Source organism: Heterocephalus glaber, unplaced genomic scaffold (genome assembly GCF_053883595.1).
Source record: "Heterocephalus glaber isolate CG9 unplaced genomic scaffold, H.glaber_assembly_v1.0 deba00001606, whole genome shotgun sequence".
In the NCBI taxonomy this organism is placed as follows: domain Eukaryota; kingdom Metazoa; phylum Chordata; class Mammalia; order Rodentia; family Bathyergidae; genus Heterocephalus; species Heterocephalus glaber.
Window position 1 is genome coordinate 17,386,046 of NW_028258377.1, and position 19,337 is coordinate 17,405,382.

The following is a 19,337-nucleotide window of genomic DNA, read 5'->3' on the forward strand; positions in this document are numbered from 1 at the left end:
GACATTTGAGGAGGTGGCAAAGCTCTGGCTTGACTGTGGCGACAATATAGACTTGTCAGGGCTCATTAGCACTGTGCTTTAAATGAGTACACTTTTACTGAGGGTAAATTAAACCCCAATGAAGCTGATCTCTAAAAATTATAACAGCTAAGAGAAGCTGTGGATGTAGCTTAATAGTAGAGCATGTGCTTAGCATGCACCAGGGATTCAATCCCCAGCACCAGGAAAAAATACATATGAGAAAAAGATTCAATTACAACAATATTACTCATCTTTGTTCAACAGAAGGCAACATGGGAAGACTTAACAGGTGGATGGTAGCTTGGGAGAAGGCATTTGCAGTGTCTAAGCCCAACAAGACACTATTTTAAAAATTCCTGGAGTTAAAAAAAAAAAAAAAGAAGCCAGGAAGCTGTCCATGGGACCCATGTGTTAATTTTAGCAATAAGAGGCTGAAGCAGGAGGATCACAAGTTTGAGGCCAGCCTGGACCACATTGTGAAGCTATGTCAAAAAGAAAACAAACATACAGGGAATCAAATAGAAAAATGGGGCCAGGCATGGCAGCGCACCCCTGTAATCCCAGCACTCGAGAGGCTGAGGCAGGAGGATCGCTGTGAGTTTGAGGTCAGCCTTGGGTACATCATAGTGAATTCAAGGCCAGCCTGAACTACATAGTGAGACTCTGTCTACAAAAAAAAAGAAGGAGGAGGAGGAGGAGGAGGAGGAGGAGGAAAAGAGAAAGAAAAATGGGCAAAGAAGCGGAAATCCAAATGTCTAACAAAATTCTGAAGACTTGTGCAAATGTAGTAGTAATTAGAAACATGTAAATTAAAATATGTATCAACCTTACTAGGAATAGATCATTTCTATCTTAAATTGTACCAGAAAACAGAAAAAAACCCCATAAAGAACAAAAAATGTCGGGCTGGGGATTTAGCTCGGTGGTGCCGCTGCCTGCCTCACAAGTGCAAGGTCCTGAGTTTGATGCCCAGTACCAAAAAAAAGTCTAGTTATTTTCTTTCCTCATCTCTAGGTTCATGGTTATACTTGCCTTTAGGGCAAGGATACTAATTTATTTAATTTGAATCATTAGTTGTTTCAGACAAGTGGCTTTGTTTCTGCGGAACCTTTCTTTATTCTTACAATGTGTTTTGTTTTGTTGTGGAACTGGGGATGAAAGCCAAGGCCTTCCCTTTTTATTCTGACCTGAGGTCTTGTTAAGTTGCTTAGGCTGGCTTCAAAGTTGGTGTTCTCCTGCTTCAGCCTCTCATGTCCAGCAATAATGAATTTAGTTTTATTTATTTATGTGGTACTGGGGATGAATCCAGGGCCTTACACACCTTAGGCAAAGCACTCTACTACTGGGCCACACCTCCAGCCATAGTTCACAACTTTGTTTTTTGTTTTTGTTTTATAAAATTCATTCGTTTATAAAAATGCAAGTTGCAATTCAGTGATTGGGGTAGATTTACTGGGTTTCAGAACTCCATCTCTCCACGAAGATTTTTCATTGTCCATTACAATTAATCCATATTTCCCACCAGCCACAGGAAACCTTTCATCTCCTTGACGTCTGTGTGGATTTGCCTTTTCTACACATTTCATTATAAATAAAATCATAGGCCACGTGGTCTTTTGGGTCTGGCTTCTTTCACTCGGCACAGTCGTTAATGGACCTTTCATTTGTATTACTCATTTTATTTTTTTCTGTCAGGGCTGGTCTGAGCCCTCTGGCCCTCCGCCTCCCGCCAGCTCCTCCACGTGGCTCCCTTCGTCTGAAGCAAGAGAAAGACCTACCTTTCTGCTTGCTCACCGGCTGACTCAGTGAGAGCAGTCTGGGGAAGCATTTCCTTCTTTTAATGATAAAGGCCCTTAAAAATCCCAAGCACGAGTTCTGTGCTGAGAACATTTCAAACCGACCGGCAACCTTCAGCCAAAGAGCACTGCCTGCGCAGACCACCCCTGTGCTGTGGGCGAGCTTCGCTGGCTGCTCGTACGCTGTGCAGGGGGTATTTTCCGAGCAAACTATTGAGAAAGGGGAGAAAACACCATAGTGTGGATGTTTTCCGTTTTCCGCAGGTGCAGGTCCTGGAGTGTGACATTCGCTTTCCATAGCTAGCCTTGCAGGCTGCACGGCTCCCCGCAGCGCTTTCGTTTGGGAAGCCACCTAGTAGATTATTCAGGTAAAAGCAGTTTATAATCTGTTCACACAAGCAGGTAACGGTAACAGTGAAGTGAGTCAAACCGCCTGGATCGAGGATGAACACTGTCAAAGAAGTCTTTCAGTGTTATCTCTAATACGCTCATCTTTTAAGATGAGAAATAAACTAGAAAGTTTTTACTTAACTTGATGTATTTCCGCTAACCCATCTTGAAGCAAGAGATAGTCCCAAAGGAGCTCTTCCCAGCCTAGGAAACTTGCTTGGCAAGTGTGGGGATTGCGGGCTCGCGGGGAGCCGGGGAAGCAGGAAACTGGGGACCGACCGCCCGCGGCTGCTAGAACGCTGCATTTTGCGCACTAGGAGGCAGCACCGCGCCGAGGAGCCCGCTCCAGACTGGCAGCCAGGACGTGTACCCCGGGGCGAGTGCCCTCGCCCGCCCGGCATCCCCATCTGCAAAGTAGGGGCGAGCAGGACTGGCTGGCAGGGTGGCTGTGGGTGGATTCCACGCGCGATTGCGGGTTCGCCTTCGGGGCCCTACAGCGATCAGGAGGCGCGCGCAAAATGCCAACTCGTTGTCCCTCGAGCTACCACAACAACTTTGAGAGCTCGGCGGCACAGCTGATCTCCCCATAACCCATCCAGTCCCACCAAGTGGTTCCCCAAGCTCTCCCACCAAAGCCCAGCCGGTGGCTCGCGGTGTGAGGTGCGCGGGGACTACAGTTTCCAGAGTGCCCTGCGGCGACGGGCGGAGCCGGGGAGCGCCCGCAGCCAATTAGGGGGGCTCGGCGCTGCCCCGGAGCTGCAGGTGGAGCCGCGCGGGTGGGCGGGCGCGGGGCGGGCCCCGGAACGCGCCTGGGGGCTGGGCTGCTCTGGGGGGCGGCGCGATCAGAGCCGGCCCAGAGCGGGTGGCTAGGGGACCGCACCGCCCGGGGCGGGGACGCGGCCGCCTGCTCGGTTCCGGGAGCTCGGGCTGTGGCGCTGCTCAGAGCGCACTTGACCCAGGTCGGCTGCGGGGAAGGGCGGGTCTGGGGAGAATCCCGGGTGCTGCGCGTCCTCCTACCCCTCCTCCTTGCCCTGCCGATCCGCGGCTCGAGCCGGACCGGCGCCGCCTCGCGCCCCCAGCCATGGCTTTCGCCAATTTCCGCCGCATCCTGCGCCTGTCTACCTTCGAGAAGAGAAAGTCCCGCGAATATGAGCACGTCCGCCGGGACCTGGACCCCAACGAAGTGTGGGAGATCATGGGCGAGCTGGGCGATGGCGCCTTCGGCAAGGTTTACAAGGTGAGGGTGGCGAGTGGGCGGCCAGGCGCGTGGAGCGGCTCCTGGAGGAAGGAGCGCCGGCCCGAGTGAGCCCGGCCGCTAGTCGGAAGGGCGCACGGGGGTCTTCGGTTCCGCCCCGGTGACCCTTGCGTTTGGGGAAACCGCACTCTGCCGGGTTGAATCGTTCCGTGCCGAGTGCCCCCCTGGGCTGTGCTGTAGCCCCTACCCCTGCTCAGTTTCTGAGCACTTCCTGTGCATCCGGCACTGTGCTCGGCGCCTGGGGGCGGCGGGGGGCGGCAAAGGGACGCTTGTGGGACTTCTGTGCCCGAGATGGCCGGCCACCCGTGGCACTGTCCATGATACTGATAGGCATACTTCTAAAGCGAAGCGACTCAAACTGTGGGAATTCCGAGGCGTCGGGGACAAAGTCGGCTGGCCTGGGAGGGTTGGGAGTGCCTGACGCCCCTGAAGATGAGGCGGGGACGGGGACCTGGGGACGGCAGTGTGGCCTCTAGAGCGAGAGGTGACTCTTGGAAGGCGGGCTGGGGCCAGGCCCAGGGCGAAGCCAGGGTCCTGTGGATGCAGATCTGATTCTGTACCCTTGAGTCAGGCTGGGGAGGAGCCCGGCCCTGCAGTCACCTCTTCCCTGGTGGAAGACGGGGCCGGTGCTTTTGTGGTGGGTTGGGTGGGGCCGCGCTGATGAAATCTAGAGACGTTTGCTGCGGGACTTTGTCTGGGTTCTGCTCTAGTGAGCCAGTTCTGAGTTGTCGAGGGCACCTAAACACCTACAGTCTGACTCCACCCTTTCCCTAATCTTAATCCCCTTTCCCCTAGGACATTTTTGAGTTGAAGTCTTGCTGTGTGGTCCGGGTAGCTTTCTGGCTGGGGTAGCTTTCCTGGGCTGCAGCTATCTCCCTGCCTCAGCCTCCTGAGTGGTAGCTGGGATTACAGTGGCCAGCCACCACAACCCTTACGGGGAAGAAAACCCTTGCTGGGAGGCTTCCACGTGTTTAGCCGGTGGGCACTCCCTGGAGGGTGCCTCTTCCCTAAACCAGCCTACTCTCTCCTTGGGGCTTGTATAGGTTGGAGGCCACTCTGACCCCAGAATTGCCTTTCAGAAGGCCAGGCAACAAAGAGGGCTTCTCCAGCTTTCCCTCCCTCACCCTCTCCTCTGTCTCCAATAAGACCTGTTCTCTGTGACTTGAAATTGATCTAGAGCCTCCTTACCAAAGCACGGTCCCGGGTTTACACGAATTAGCATCACCTGTGAGCTTGTTAGAAATGCCCACCCCAGACCTGACGAATTAGCAGAGTCTGCGTTTTAACAGGGTCCCAGGTGATTCCTACCACAAGTCCAAGTCTGAGAAGCTGAGGAGCAATGCTGAAAGGCTTGGGGTGATGTCAGTTTTGAGGCCAACCAGCCCTGTGTGTGTCTTTTGTTACCGTCCCACCTCCCCTCTGAGCTACCCCTTCCTGTTACGGGGCTGGGACCCCTCACTGGGGCAAAGGTCTGGTGGTCAGAGCGTCCAGCCCCAGTGTAGACGCAGACTTGGTTTGCTCTTCCTCTCTCCCTGAGGGGCATGCACACATTTGAGGACCATCAGGCCAGCACATCCTTGACTCCCTCAGCTGCATCCTTCTAGTGGCAACAGAAAATGGGCCTCAGCCTCCCAGCTGTGCCTGACATCCTGCCAGTGTCCTTGCTTGCCTTGGCTCCTTGGTCAGATCACTGCCTAATCCACCTTCTCCAGAAGGCCCAGTGGTCTTGATGTAGTGCTATTGCAGCTTCATGATGGCTCTTCTCTGCTGGGGCTTTCAGTTGCCTCTCGTCTGCTCCCCCTGCACCATGTGTCCTGGCTTCATAGGGCTCATTTTTGTGTAAATCTAAATGTGGAACTTCACTTTTATGCTGGTAAAATGCCCCCTTGGCATTTTGTCATTTCAACCCACTGTGATCCAGTAAAACTCCCTTACTGCTCTGGCTTTCCCTACAAAAGAATTCCTCGATCCACAAATTATTTTATCTCCTCCTGATTCTCGAGAGCATGTGGACCCTTTTTAAAAGGGACCACAACTCCCAAAGCTGTGAGCTTGCCCCACCACAGCCCCTCTCTCAGCTGAACCCATGATTTTCTTGTGATTAAGACAATGGAAAGCTAGGCCAAGAGAGGGCTGGTGCACCTGTAAATGTAAACACAGGCACGAGTCCCCTAGCAACAGGCACCACGCAGAGGCGGTCCTTTGAGATGTGCACGGTAGCGGGCACATCTGTAATCCTAACACTGAGCGAAGCTGAGGTAGGAGAATTGTGAGTGCAAGCCCAGCCTGGGCAACTTAAGCGAGGGCCTGTCTCAAAATAAGACTACCTGAGGGGCTGGGGATTTAGCTCAGTGGTTTCGCCGCCTGCTGCACAAGTGCGAGGACCCGAGTTCAATCCCCAGTACCAAAAAAAAATAATAATAATAAGACGACTACCTGGGAATGGAGCTTAGTGGTAGAGTGTCTTGGGGTCCAGCCTCAGCACTACACACATAAAAGCATAGTACATGTAATGGTGTAAATGGCAGTGCATATAATAATTAAGAAATGACAGTATTACTGGCTTATGTTTATACCACATGCTGCCTTTTATTGTTATTTTAGCGTGTGCTTCTACTTATTTAAAAAAATGTACTGTGAGACAGTCTGCCCTGCCATGCTGGCGGCAGTCTCATCCGGCTCCTTGTCTTGATAGAATCATTTTCTCTTGTGTTTGATTTAACTGAATGTTGTTCACTGCCCTGGGAGTGATAGGCTAGGCTGTGCATATATGGGGTTTATAAAATATGGACAGCCTAGGTGGTAGCCTAGGTGTGTAGTAGATTATGCTAAGTTTGTGTAAGTACACTATGATGTTTGCACAGTGACAAAATCACCTAACGATACTTTTCTCAGAATGTGTCCCATTGTTAAGTGACACACGACTGTATCACCTACTTGGCCTCAGCACGGGACTGTATTCTAACCAAGCTTATGTTCCCTGTGGGGACACTGAGGCCTAGGGTGGGGGCGGTCTAGAACCCAAGGTATTGGGATTCGGTGTAATACTTTTTCCTTAGTTGGCAACCTAGGAAGACTCATCCTGGATCAAAGATTCCTGTCACCCAGGGTGCCTTCCCTTCAGAGACTCTGCTTACGAGCCCCTAATCAGTGAAGTTGAAGTAGGTTACTTAGGACCCCTTACCCAAGGACTGTGACTCCCGCCCACTTTGTTGTTATCTGCCCTGGTTGCCAAGGCAGCACAAGTCAGAAATACCATTTTGGTTTTATGGATGGGATCAAAGAAACCATTTGGATGTGGTACCAGCAAAAGCATTTGACCATGAACTAGAGAGACTGGGGAGCAGAGTGGGTTATCCATCTGACATCGGAGGTTGCTGAAGGCCGTCCCGAGGGCCTCGGAAGCCTGTGAAGCCTTGAAAAGTCCAAGTTCATCGCCATTGTCGGGAGAGGACTGATCCCAGATTTCCTGATGAGAATCGCAAGAATCTCCAAGATGTGGAGCCTTTTTTTCTCCTCCCTGATCCACCTGCCTCAGGAGGAAAAAAGGGTAGAATTGATTTACCACAAAGCCAGGGTTATTCCACCCAGTCCCTGTGTGATGGCAAGGTGGTTTCAAAAGAAAATCATTTCTAGTTCATTACTAGAATACAAAGTAAAGCTTATGAGTTACATGGTTTCAAAATTCTTATCACAAAACAACATCTTCATGCTGGGGGGAGAGAGGAAGTGTTTCATGTGTGGAGTGGAAACTGCTGCCTTCAGCACTGTGCCTGGTGTTGGAAGCAGGGGCTTAATCAGGTCTGCAGTAATGAAGAGGGGTGGCTTAACAGGCTGAGATGGTTTCTCTGCTTTCTGAAAATTTCTGTCTCTCATCTTTGTCTTTTTGAACTTTAAAAGATTATTTTGCAAATTCGGGATGAATACAAGAAGATAGTAAAATCTAAAAGATAGTAAATCTAAAAAGAAAAAACAAATTCCCCCGAGTTCCATCAATTCTTGTTGACTTCCCCCCCAGTGCTGGAGATGGAACCCAGGGCCTTTGCGTGCTAGGCAAGTGCTCTACCCCTGAGCCTCACCCCCCAGCCCATATGTTTTGTTTTGTTTTGGAGGCAGAGTTTCAAACTCAGGAGGCCAAGTGATCTTTCTGCCTTAGCTTCTTGAGTAGGTGGGACTACAGATGAGTGTTGGCAATAACTGGTTGTCTTTTTAAAAAAAAAAAACTATTAATGAATTAAAGTTGATATTAAATACCTGTCTTGAGCCAAGCACTCACCACTGAGCTAAATCCCCAGCCTTTTTTTGAGACAAAGTCTCGCTATGTAGTTCAGGCTGGCCTTGAACTGACAATTTTCCTGACTCAGCCTCCTAAGTGCTGGGATTACAAGTGTGCACCACCACCATGCCAGGCTGTACTAGACACTTTATATAATCTAGAAGACACACATTCCTTCTTGAAAAATACAGAACTATGCAAATTCATGCAGTGAAAACCAGAAGCCTTCTGAGAAAAATGGGATTAAGGGCATACCACTCAAAAATGTCATCAGTGGCATATTAAAAAAAAAAGAAGGAAAGAAAAACAACTGGGCATGGTGGTGCATGCTTGTAATCCCATCATCCTGGGAGGCTGAGGGAGGGCAATTGCAAGTTCAAGGCCAGCCTGGGCAGTTTAACAACAGAGCAAGACACTGTCTCAAAATAAAAAACTAAAAAATAGGCTGGAGATGTAGCTCAGTGTGAAGTCCCTTCGTTCAGACCCTAGTTCTGTGCCCTCCCCAAAGATTGGAACCTGAAAAGCCTCATCTGCCACATGCTGCCATAGTAGATGTGGATACCAGAAGGACATGTGATGCCTCAGTGGAAGCTGGTGATGTTGGAGGTATTGGCAGTATATTTCACATATTCCTGCAGTTTTGGCTCAGATTTGCTCCTGTCAGCTGATTGAAGTTTTTTGGGTTCATCTGGGGGTTTTTTGTTGTTGTTGTTTTTTGCGACTGGGGATTGGGTCCATCTATTTTTGCAGACAAAAAGTTACATGGTTAGCAAATTCACCTTTATTGCCTTAGGATAAAATCTTTCCTGCCTGCTTCTGTTGTGTTGTAACAAAATTGGTTTTATTGATTGTTTTATTTGCCCACCGAAAATTGAACTTGAGCTTTCAAGTGCTAGGCAAGTGCTCTACCACAGAGTAACACCCAGCCCTTGTTAGTTTTTTTTTTTTCTTTTTTTGGTACCCGGGATCAAACTCAAGACCTTGTGCTTGCGAGGCAGGCACGCTGCCACTGAGCTAAATCCCCGGCCCAGGCCTTATTAGTTTTTGAGACACAGTCTTGCTAAGTTGCCCAGGCTGGCTTTGAACTCAGTCTTGCCTCAGCCTTCTGAGTAGCTGGGATCACAGGACCACCATGCTGGGCAAATTGGTATTTTCAAAATAAGTGTTATAGAAGAGCTGACTGTATATTGATGAACAGCTTTGTTTGTGAAGTTCTTGTGCTTTAATTTTTAGGCTAAACTTTCAGAGGGGAATTACTAGGTCAAAGGGTATGCTGGTCTGAGGGTGATTTTTAATTGTTTGTTTGGTATTGGGGATCAAACTCGGGTCCTTCCGCCTACGAGGCAGGCGCCAGAACCACTGAGCCAAATCCCTGGCCCAAGGGTGATTTTTTTATATAAAATGAGATAAATTAATAGCAGTCCCCTTTCCCTGTTGCTTTCACTGAGGGCTGATCCCTGAATCCTCCTGGGCCTCCAGGGAGCCAGGGGCCCTGCCTGCCAGCTGCTGCCCAGACCTGGGTGCTCTCAGACATGTGCTGGCATTGGGAGCGATGTGACATCCTGCCTTTCCCGCCCAGTTTTAACAGAGCTGAGGTTAAGTGAGTCTGGCCCCTCCTCTGTCACCTCCTCCCTTGCATCAGGGATGGAAAGCCTGGGTTTCTACTTCCTCTGGGGCTGCACTCCCCCTCCCTCCCTTTCCCCTCCCTCCCCTCCTCCGGAAAGAGATCTGCCCCCAGGCAGTAACCTTATTTCCGCTCAGCTTAGTATTTTTAAACCCAAGTTCATGCTATTGTGAGTGGGTTCCTGACTTGGTCTTAAAACCAAGGTGGCCCTAGCTGTTGCTCCCTTTGAGGACCAGGCCTTGATCCAGTCCAGTAGACTGTAAAGTTGTCCCTCAGTGTTCACTGCGATTGGTTCTAGGGTCCCCTAGACACCCAGATCTGTGGACGCTCAGGTCCCTTATGTAGAATGGCATTGTGTTTGCGTGTAACCTATGAATATTCTCCTGTGTACTTTAAATCATCTCTAGATTACTCATTCACAATGCAATATACATGATACATGAATAGTTGTGATAAGATATTGTTTAGGGAATAATGACAAAGAAAAAGTCAAAATGGGTGCGATTGAAAAACACTGAAACAGAGGGCCACCCGTGTTTCTTGGGTCAAGTGTCAGGGTAACTGAAGAAAACTTGGCTTTAGAGTCAGCCCAGGGTTCAAAGCTGTGCTGTCCCGTTTATGTGATACAAAGTGCACAGCTTGTCCCCGAACCTGTTTCCCCATGTATGCAGTGCCTGAGCTTTGTGAGGATTCCATGGGTAGCAATGGCTCTTGCGCTGCTTGGAAAACTTGGAGCGTTTTGAAATCAGAAGGTTTCACATAAAAGCCAGGCATTGGTGTTCTTTGGGGATCTGCAGGGACATTCTGCTGGAACTGAGTAGCTGGGGCAGGCCCAGCACCGTGCCTGGTAACCCCATTCATGTAAGAGTGAACACAGGAGAAAGGAACCGTAATTGTATATTTAGCATTTCAGTATCTATTAACTGCAGAATTAAAGAGATATTTTATATTCTTTTACTCTACTCTTAAGTCTCTGAAATCTGCATGTTTTCAACTTGTGGCTCACGAGTCCGTGTGCATGAGCCCATCTAGATGACACATGGCTGGAGCTACTGTGTGGGGTCATTCAGACCCGGCTTCTCCTGTCTGCTGCCACCCCATCTGTCCCTTTGCCTCCTCCACCCACTTCCGTCACCTCCTTGGGCCCAGTGGTAGTGGGTTAGAGAACAGTCAGGGCAGGGGCAGATCTCATACGGCATTTGAGGGCTGTCTGAGACCATTCAGGCTGCACATTTCTCATGGTTCTGGGGCCTGGGGATTTGGTGGGATTTTCCCACTTCCTCAGAGATCCTTTCTCACTGTGTCCTCACAGGATGGGAAGAATGAACAGGCTCCCTGGGCTACTTCATCTACTTACTTAGTTTTGTGGTGCTTCGGATTGAACCTAGGTGTTCCAGCATGCTAAGCTTGAGCTCTACTGCTGAGCTTCACCCCCCAGCCAGGCCTGCTTCATTCATAAGGACACTAATCGCATTCCTAGTCACCTCCCAAAGGCCCCACCTGCTAATGCCATCACCTTGGAGGTTAGGATTTGAATACACCAGTCTTTCAAGGAGACACGCAGACATTCCCACCGTAGCAGAAGCCAAGTCAACAGGGCCTTGAATGCCAAGCTGAGGAATTTTGCAGTTTGGTTTTAAGGGGTGACCTGCCTTCCTTAAGTCCCCCAGGGCCTTACTCTCAGCCTCTGTGATGTTAGAGAGGGTGGGTAGTGGGGGATGACTCCAGGGCCAGAGAGCGGCAGTGATTTGCCCAAGCCTGCACAGCTAGAAATGTCGGAGCTGTCTCCCACAGGTGAGGTGGCCCTAGAGGAGTAGAGGTGGGTCCCAGCAGCCACACCCTGGGGCAGAGGCAGGAGGGCTGGGAGGAAGGGAAGGGGAGAGCTGTGGTTGGGGCTGGGTCAGAACCCAGGAAAGGGAAGTGCTTGATGCCAGGCCATCAACAAGGGAGGGTGGGTGGAGGAGATAGAGGTGTGGGAGGATGAGCAGGAGTGGGCCAGAAGGGGTGCACTTTTGCCAAGAATTGGAGGTGGTGGGGAACCTCAGTGAACTCTTGGAGTTCAAGCAAGGCTCTGCCTTACCTCTGCCTTGGATTCTTGCCCTGCAGAATGCAACAGTCATGGTGTGATTGCGTAGGGTGACATGAGGTGCCCTGAGGTGACCATGTGTCCAGGACAGTGGGTGAGTGCATCTGTCCATCGGCCCTTAGAATCAGTTATCAGCGCTTCCTGTGTGCCAGGCAGGGCTTCATGTTCTGATGGTAGGACTGGCTGTTGCTCAGCTCTTGCCTGCCCGTTTATCTTCCCTTGTTCCCATGCAGGAAAGGGCGAGGATCTTCGCTGCACACCCAGGAGGGTGCAGTGACTTGCTTAGAACCACACGGCCATCCATGCCAGGGCGGGCAGGAGCCTGTGCCTCCCCTGCACAGAACAGGAGAAGGTGAAGGGGTGCATCGGGCAGAGAGGGCCTGGAGTCGCTTCAGTGGTGACCCTTCTTCCCAGGCCTGCATCAGCTGGAGGGCAGCCGTAGTCTCTGTGGAAGAAGCGGTGACTCCAGGGCAGGGCCAGCAGAGGAAGTGGAGCCCAGGGGGTGCTGGGTGCTTCTGGGTGTGGTGGGTGGGGCTGCGGGGAACCCCGGGCCACCTCTTCCTCACTCCTCTGCCCTTCTCCCCACGTGCACTTTCTACTTCACTCTTCCTCTTGGCCTTTTTGCTTCCCCTTTGCTGCATTTTTTTCACTTCCTTCCCTCCTAGCCTACTGATTTTTTTCTCACCAACAGGTTATCTCAAAGCCAGAATTAGGCCTAAGACTTGAGGAAAGGAAATTGACCTCTGAACTGGTGACTGAAGAGTCAGCTCCAGCCAGCCTCCGTCTAGGCTGCAAAGAGTGTGGGGCTCCCTAAGGGGAGTTGAAGGAAGCGCAGCCCTTTCTGCCTCAGGACCTTTACACTTACTGCTCATGCAGATTCCACTCTCTTCCTATCCTGCATATCTGACTCCTTCTCATCCTGTGGGTCTCAACATGCAAGTCCCCTCCTCAGAGAGACCACTTCTCCCTGACTACAGTTGACAGCTCCCTGTTGATCTCCTTCAGAGCTCTTGTCTCTACCTGGGTGTCCCTTGTGGAGGTCCTCGTTTATTTCCTGTCCTCAGTGGCAGAGGTAAAGTCCCCGAGGGCAGGGTGTGGGGAGGGAGGCTGAAGAGAGTAACGGGTCAGAGTGCAGTGGGATAGGAGGAATAACTGCTCCCATCTTGCCGCACAGCGGGGTAACTGTGGTTGAGAACACAGCACCCAGAACAGGATCTGTTCATGATACACATTAATTATCATCTGCTGAGTGAGGGGATGGATGGATGGATGGATGGAGAGTGAATGCCACCCTTGGCTTCCTCCCTCCTAGGCAGGCCCAGCTTTATGATTTTGATTGAGGTACGGGATCCACTGTGAGCTTCCTCCTGGCTTCATTGCTTATTTGCTGTGTGACCCTGGGCAAGTCACCTTACCCCTCTGAGCTTCAGTGTCTTGAGCTATAAAATAGAAAGCAAGCTGGGTGTGGTGGTGCACGCCTGTAATCCCAGCACTTGGGAGGCTGAGGCAGGAGGATCGCTGTGGAGTTTGAGGCCAGCCTGGACTATACAATGAGTTCAAGGGCAGGCTGAACTACATAGCGAGACCCTGTCTTAAACAAACCCAAACAAAAAACCCACAAATCAAAACAATACTTTGCTCAGAGTTTGTGGAGATTGAGCTGTACAGCCATAGGACAAAGCAGATGTGACTTGTTGTCATTGGTGCTGCTGGCTGGCTTGGCTGACCTTGGGGTTCCTGGAGGTGGATGGGGCTGCTCCAGGGTAGATCCCCCAGTGAGGCCCAAATCCACCCAGCCTCGCAGAGGCCACTGAGCTTAGTCAGAGGTTTGGCAGGGCTTTTATGGCGGTCTCAGCACTGTGCTGCCCCTGGTCAGTTCCCCAGGTGCCGGGACAGCAGCAGGCATGCCCAGAAGGGGAAAGCCAAGGTCCCTCGGCTACCTTCCTGGAGAGCTGCAGACGGCCCTGACTGGGAGCCTAGGCCCATTCTGGCCCTGAAGGAGCAGTTGCTGCCATCCAAGCTGGCTGGGTCTCCCTGAGGTGCTGGCCCGTGTCCTTGCGCAGCCCTCTGAGTCTTCACTGTGTCTCGGTGGGCGCCGGCACTGTTGGGAAACCCGGAGCTCTTCCTGAAGCCGCCTTCTTCCTCAGAGGCCCTCACCCTGCCCCCTGTGGCAGGAGCCCCATCTCCGGGCTAAGGAGGGGTGGCTAGGGCGCCGCCCTCAGTGAGTAGCCTGAAGCTGCAGGCATGGTTACGACCTCGGTCTGAGCACCTGGCCACTTTGCTGAGTGCCTGTGGAGCCCCCACGCCTCCTGTGATGTTCATGCCACAGGTCCCAGCCCAGCCACTGGCCTTTTGGGTGACCGTGGGTAAGGGATAGCACCTTTCTGAGCCTTGATTTCCTTGTCTGTAAAATGGGGATAATTAGTTCCTCTCCCAGAGGGACATCAGGCATCTTTATACCTGTGGTCTTAGGAGGCCAGTACCTGAGGACTTGCAGCCAGGGCATGACTGACATCTAGTGTTAGTGAGGACAGCGTGGATGGGTGTGTCAACCCAGCTGTCTGGAGGCTGATTGGCAGGTGTCAGTCACATCTTAGGTTTTGATGCAGCAGTTGCCATGTGACAGCATAGAGTAGCTGATGATAGGGAATCGGTCAAATATGTGGTGGTCTTGCCATCAATGGGAGGCCCCTGCTTAGGATGAGGGAGGCGGGCAGGATGTTTTGCGATCCAGAAAGCCTTTGTGACTTACTGAACATGTGGAAGTCAAAATCATTGATCTCTTGGAGGTAGAGTAGAAGGTGCTTCCCAGAGGCTAGGAAGGGAGGGGAAGGAGTGGGAGAGAGGATGGTTCAAGGGTAGAGGGGTAAAGTTGATAGGATTGACTCCTAAAGACCCACAGCACAGTAGGCTAAGATTGACAGCAGCTAATTGCATATTTCAGAGTAGCTGGTAGGATTTTGAGTGTTCCTAACAAAAAGATACGGGTACAGAAAGTACCCAGATGTGACCATTACACGTTGTATACTGTACATGTGTTAAAATATGCACTATACACAATCACAGTGTGTCAATTAAAAATGTACCTCTGAAAAAGAGAGTGAAAATGACTAGTGTGTACTCTTTAATTCCTTTTTAATAAAGCTCAGAGGGCTGTATTTGTGCGTAGAAAGACAATCATGAACAAATATTTGCGGGGTTCTTGTTCTGGGCCCAGCTGGTTCTAAGCACCGATATTGTGGTGACTCATTGGGTGATCACGGAACCACTTGGACAGGAATGTTAACATTTTCATTATATGAAGGTGGAATCTCTTGGGGTCCCACAGCTAGGAAGTGTTTTGAGCTGTTCTGAGCTGAGATCGCCCCACAAATCCAGGTCCATCCATACCAAGAGAGGAGAGGCTACAAAATGCAAAGGGCGATTATCTCTGGGGTTCTGGGTGGTTTTGATTTTTTTCTTTGTGCCATTCTATTTTTAAGATTCTCTCTCATGAGCAAGCATTATTTTTAGAATAAAGAAAACAGCATGGACAGTACTGTTGATTGAAAAAAACGAGGTCACCTTAACCTCTCAGAAGCCCGAGACTGTCTGGAAAACAGGGTGGATCAGAGAGCACCCCCGAAGCTGTGGTGAGGATTAAGTGAGATATTACATAAGGTGCCTTCTCTGGGCAGGAGTGGGCCACCCCAATCAAGATGCTTCCTAGACTCCCCAGTCCCTATAACTCAGTCCTGGGTCCAGTTTTCCTCTGGGAATGGTGGGAGCAACAGCCTCAAGGAGGCAGAACCCACGTTCACCTTTCCCGCTTCCTTTATCGGTGACATCTTGGAGTTGGGTTCCCCACTGCTTTTGAAAAGCTGAGATCTGAAGGCTCCCACGAGCCTGGCCAAGTTGGACAGGTTGCACAGGTTTGTAGCCAAGGTCATTTGGTATCTTTGGGGCCAATCCCGTTTGGATTTTAGTTTTGTTTTGTTTTTTTGGTTTTTTTGGTACCGGGGATCAAACTTGGGTCCTTGTGCTTGCGCAGCAGGCGGTGAAACCATTGAGCTAAATTCCCAGCCCCTGGATTTTAGTTTTTTATTTGCTGGCCCAGAAAGACTTTAGAGGCTTAGCATTTCCTGGCTGTGCCAGGATAGCTCGCCAGGCTTGTCCTTCCTGAGGTGGAAGAGTATTAAATGCCTGTCTTTGGAAGCCTTGTCACTTCTCTGCTTTTGTGCTGCATAATCTTTGCCATCCTTAAGTGACACTTGTTCTGAAACTTGGCTGTCTCATTTGTCATCACGCTGAAACTTGGCACAGCAGTTATTAATCAGGAAGTGGTTTGTCTCTCCTTGACAGAACCTTTTAACTATATACATCCTGGCCCAGTCAAAGGCCTTGGCTTCTTCAAGGTAAAGCGGTGCCATCTAGAGAACAGCTAGAGATTCAGAAATCTAAATGTGTTGAGGAACAAATGGACTGCTGCTATTATTTTCTTTTCTTCTCCTATGTGGAGATCTTCATTTCTCTTTTTCAGGGAGGTGTGAATACCCATTCATTGATCCATTCATCCATTTATCTGCCCTTCCATCTACCCATCATTCAGTCATCCATGAATTTTTTGGGGGGGAGACTGCAGTGGCATGCCACTGTGCCTCCTACCATCCATGATTTTAAAATACTTAACTGAGTGTATATACTATGACCAGACAAAGTAATAGATGTATTGGTGAAAAAGGTAAAAATGGTCTTAAGCTTTTGAATAACAAAGAATACACAGTACCCAGAGAGAACAGTAACAAACAGTAGTCAGCTGACTAAACCCATAGTGGTTCCCAGACTTTCTCACATGTCATTTGCGTCTGGAATCTGAAGCTTAGTGTCCTGGCTTCCTCAAGTACACTTAGCTGGTAAGTACTAGAGTTGGAACTTGAAGCTAGGACCTGTGCTCTTTCCATTCCACAAATCTCCACTTTCTGGAGGCTGTCCAAGTTTGTCACGGTGAGGCCACTGGATGGAGAGGGCCAGGTTCCTGTGGAAGTCACTGTTTGGTCTACTGTATTGATGGAAGGAGGGATGCTGGTGTTCACAGAGCCACAATAATGTAGGCTTAAGTGCTTTCTGGGAGAAAAGGAGGACTTGGTAATTGTCTACACTCTGGTCATATGTAGCAGTTCTTTTCTTTTTCCTTTTCCTCTTTTGGTGCTGAGGAGCAAACCCAGGGCCTCACTACCACTCACTACCACTGAGCTAAATGCTCAGCCCGCATTGCATTTCTTTATCCTTCTCATATTCATCTAGTAATCCATTCACCCAGTCATCCTTGTGCTCACTCACTGTCCTGTCTGTACATCCATCCATCCATCCATCCATCCATGTACCTGCCCTCCCATTTACCTACCCAGCTTCCTGTCTGTCTATCCATCCACCCACACACCCACCCACCTTCTCATTCATCTGTCCAACTCTCCACTCCAGCCTCCCGTCTGGCTACCTATCCCTCCACCAACACACTTACTCGTTTTCCTACCCATCCACCCATCCTTCTGTCCATACCCATCCATGTATCCGTCCCCCATCCATCTACTCATCTTTCTGCCTATCTGCCCACCATCCTCATCCATTCTCACATTCACCCACCTATCCATCCATCCATTTCTCCACCTACTCTCCCACCCATCTGCCTGTCTGCCCACCCACCCATCCTCCCATCCATTCATCTGTCTACCCATCTCTGCCTTCTGCTCCATTCTCCCTCTTCTCCTTCACTACCCTCCCATTTTCATATCTGTCCCCTGGTTATTCTGTGCCAGTCTCAGTGGGGCATAGACTGAGGGGAATGAGACATGGGCTTAAGCTGTTCCCAGCTCACAGGTCAGAGAGAGACTCTGGGACACACATGACCATGGCACCAGGTGGTCTGTACTGAAAGCCCTTAGAGGGTTCGAAGAACTCCTTGTAGTGGGTGGAATGGGGTTCTGGGCAGATTTCATGGAACAGTCCGGGCTTGGATTAAAGTCTGTGGAATAGTGAATGCAGAACCCAGGCAGAGGAAGGAGCATGAAAGAAGGTGAGGAGTGGGTGAGCCAGGCTGTGCAGGGCTGAATGCCAGGCAGTAGTGGCTTCTGTACAAAAGGGCAACAGGAAGTGCTGGCCAGGACCTCAGCACAGGGTACCTCTGAGGTTTACCTGAAGAGTGCTCCTGGTTGGAGGCAGTGGAGGAAGACGTGGTGGAGGAGGACTGGCACCCACAGCCATTGGGCAGGAGACCCCCTAGAGGTGGGGTCTTTAAAGGCAGAGCTGGATTTGAGTTTTGAGTTCTGGCAGCTGCTTCCCAGCTGTGTGACCTGGGATAAATCCGTTCCCTACCTGGGATGCTTTTCTTTTCCACAAAAGAAAGTGGTGGCTCATATTTGGGCTTATGCTGGATAGAGTCAGGGTGCTCATTGTCCTGCCTCAGGAGACCACAGGAGGCTGTGACGGGCCCTTGTCATCCTGCTGTGCACAAGGCCCCAAGCTCCCAGAAGGCCTGGCTGTTACAGCTCCACTCCTGAGCTGACTTGTGCCTGTCAGCTGGACCTTAGTACACTCTGACCCCTAGCACCCCTCGGTGCCCACCCAGCCACTAAGCCTGCTGCCCTCATACCGCCCTCCTTGAGTTTATGTCAGGTCCTTTCCCTGCATGTAGCCAGTCCTACTGTGACCCTGGTTTCCTCTGGAGCCAGATTTCCTCTCCTCCATAGAATTGAGCCTTTCCTGCGATTAGCAGTGGTCAGCAGCATGCAGAGAGATTCCATTTGTCTGGCAGGGACCAGACCAGGCCCCCTTTGGTTCCAGTGGCCTGAACCCTATTTGACACATGCCTGGTACAGCTGTCCAGCATCAAGAGCTTGGGGAAAATGGAAACCTTGAGCCCTGACTGCTCTCTTCGTTGGCTGTGACCTGCTTTTCATCTGTCAGGTCAGCTGGGAGCCTTCCTGCACGCCCCATGGCCTAGCCAGGTTGCTAGGCGACCTCACCAGCAACCGTCCACCCCGCCTGCCTATGAGGTTCTGCTTCCTACTCTGCGCTCACTCCCGTTTTTCTTTCTAGAAAAAGAAATGCATGTTTCTGGGCTGCGTCTGGGACAATGGAGTGAGTTTGAGATGCTCCCTCCCCTCTAGGAGGAGGCCCTTCAGTGTCAGAGAGGGGTGGCAGTTGTCCACTAGAACTTTGGGCAGTGGTGAAAATGTCCTGTGCCTGCGTTCTTCACTGTGGTAGCCACGTGTGGCTATTAAGCAATTGAAATGTGGCTGATACAACTGAGGAACTTCATTCTGATTAATTTAGTAGCCACAGGTAGCTAACATTTCCATAGTGGGAAGCTCAGCTCAGCTGGGCTCCAGAGAGGACACAGCTGCCCACCTCTGGAAACCCTGGAGGTGAGGTCAGAAGGCTCCTTGGCACCAACTCCTGCCTATCCTTGCTGGGACCCTTGTGGCTAATGGCTGGATGAAAAATAACCCTGAATAGCTATGCACCTTCATTATGCTGCAGGTGGCTCATCTCTGTCTGCAGGCACACATGTTGTTTTCCCAAAGGTATAATTTGGCTGTAATTTTATTATCCTGCTTTGTTCCTCGCTATTATGGCTTAAATACTTTTTTCTTATTACTATATTATTTTCTTATTTATCATTCTAAAAGGTTGCTTAATATCCCATTAAGTTAATTTAACCATTGTCTTACCACTAAACATTTAGAGTATTTTCACCTTTTTTCCATTATTGTGGGGTAATGCGAACACAATCCTAATACATTTCTTTTGTGGTCTTTTTTGAACTGTTGTTGGCCGTCTTGGGAATGAGGAGTAATAGGTGTACAAAGTATTTCAAGGCTATTAAAATTTATTGCCAGTTGTTAGTCTTT

The 19,337-nt window shown here is 50.3% G+C and overlaps 1 protein-coding gene across 3 annotated transcripts in view; it reads left to right on the plus strand.

The window, feature by feature from the left end:
• Positions 1-3,050: 3,050 nt before the first annotated feature.
• The window catches only part of Stk10 (serine/threonine kinase 10), a 137,146-nt gene continuing 120,859 nt past the window's right edge, over positions 3,051-19,337 (plus strand). Inside the window, exon 1 of one of the 3 annotated variants that reach the window (XM_087194835.1) lies at positions 3,051-3,166. Coding sequence is in view for 2 of the 3 variants with exons in the window: in XM_004836381.3 (XP_004836438.1) it covers positions 3,289-3,444 (156 nt within the window). In the remaining variant the exon portion in view is untranslated. Of the gene's footprint in view, positions 3,445-19,337 lie in introns of all 3 variants that reach the window. The other 2 variants (XM_004836381.3, XM_004836382.3) reach the window with 2 other exon arrangements.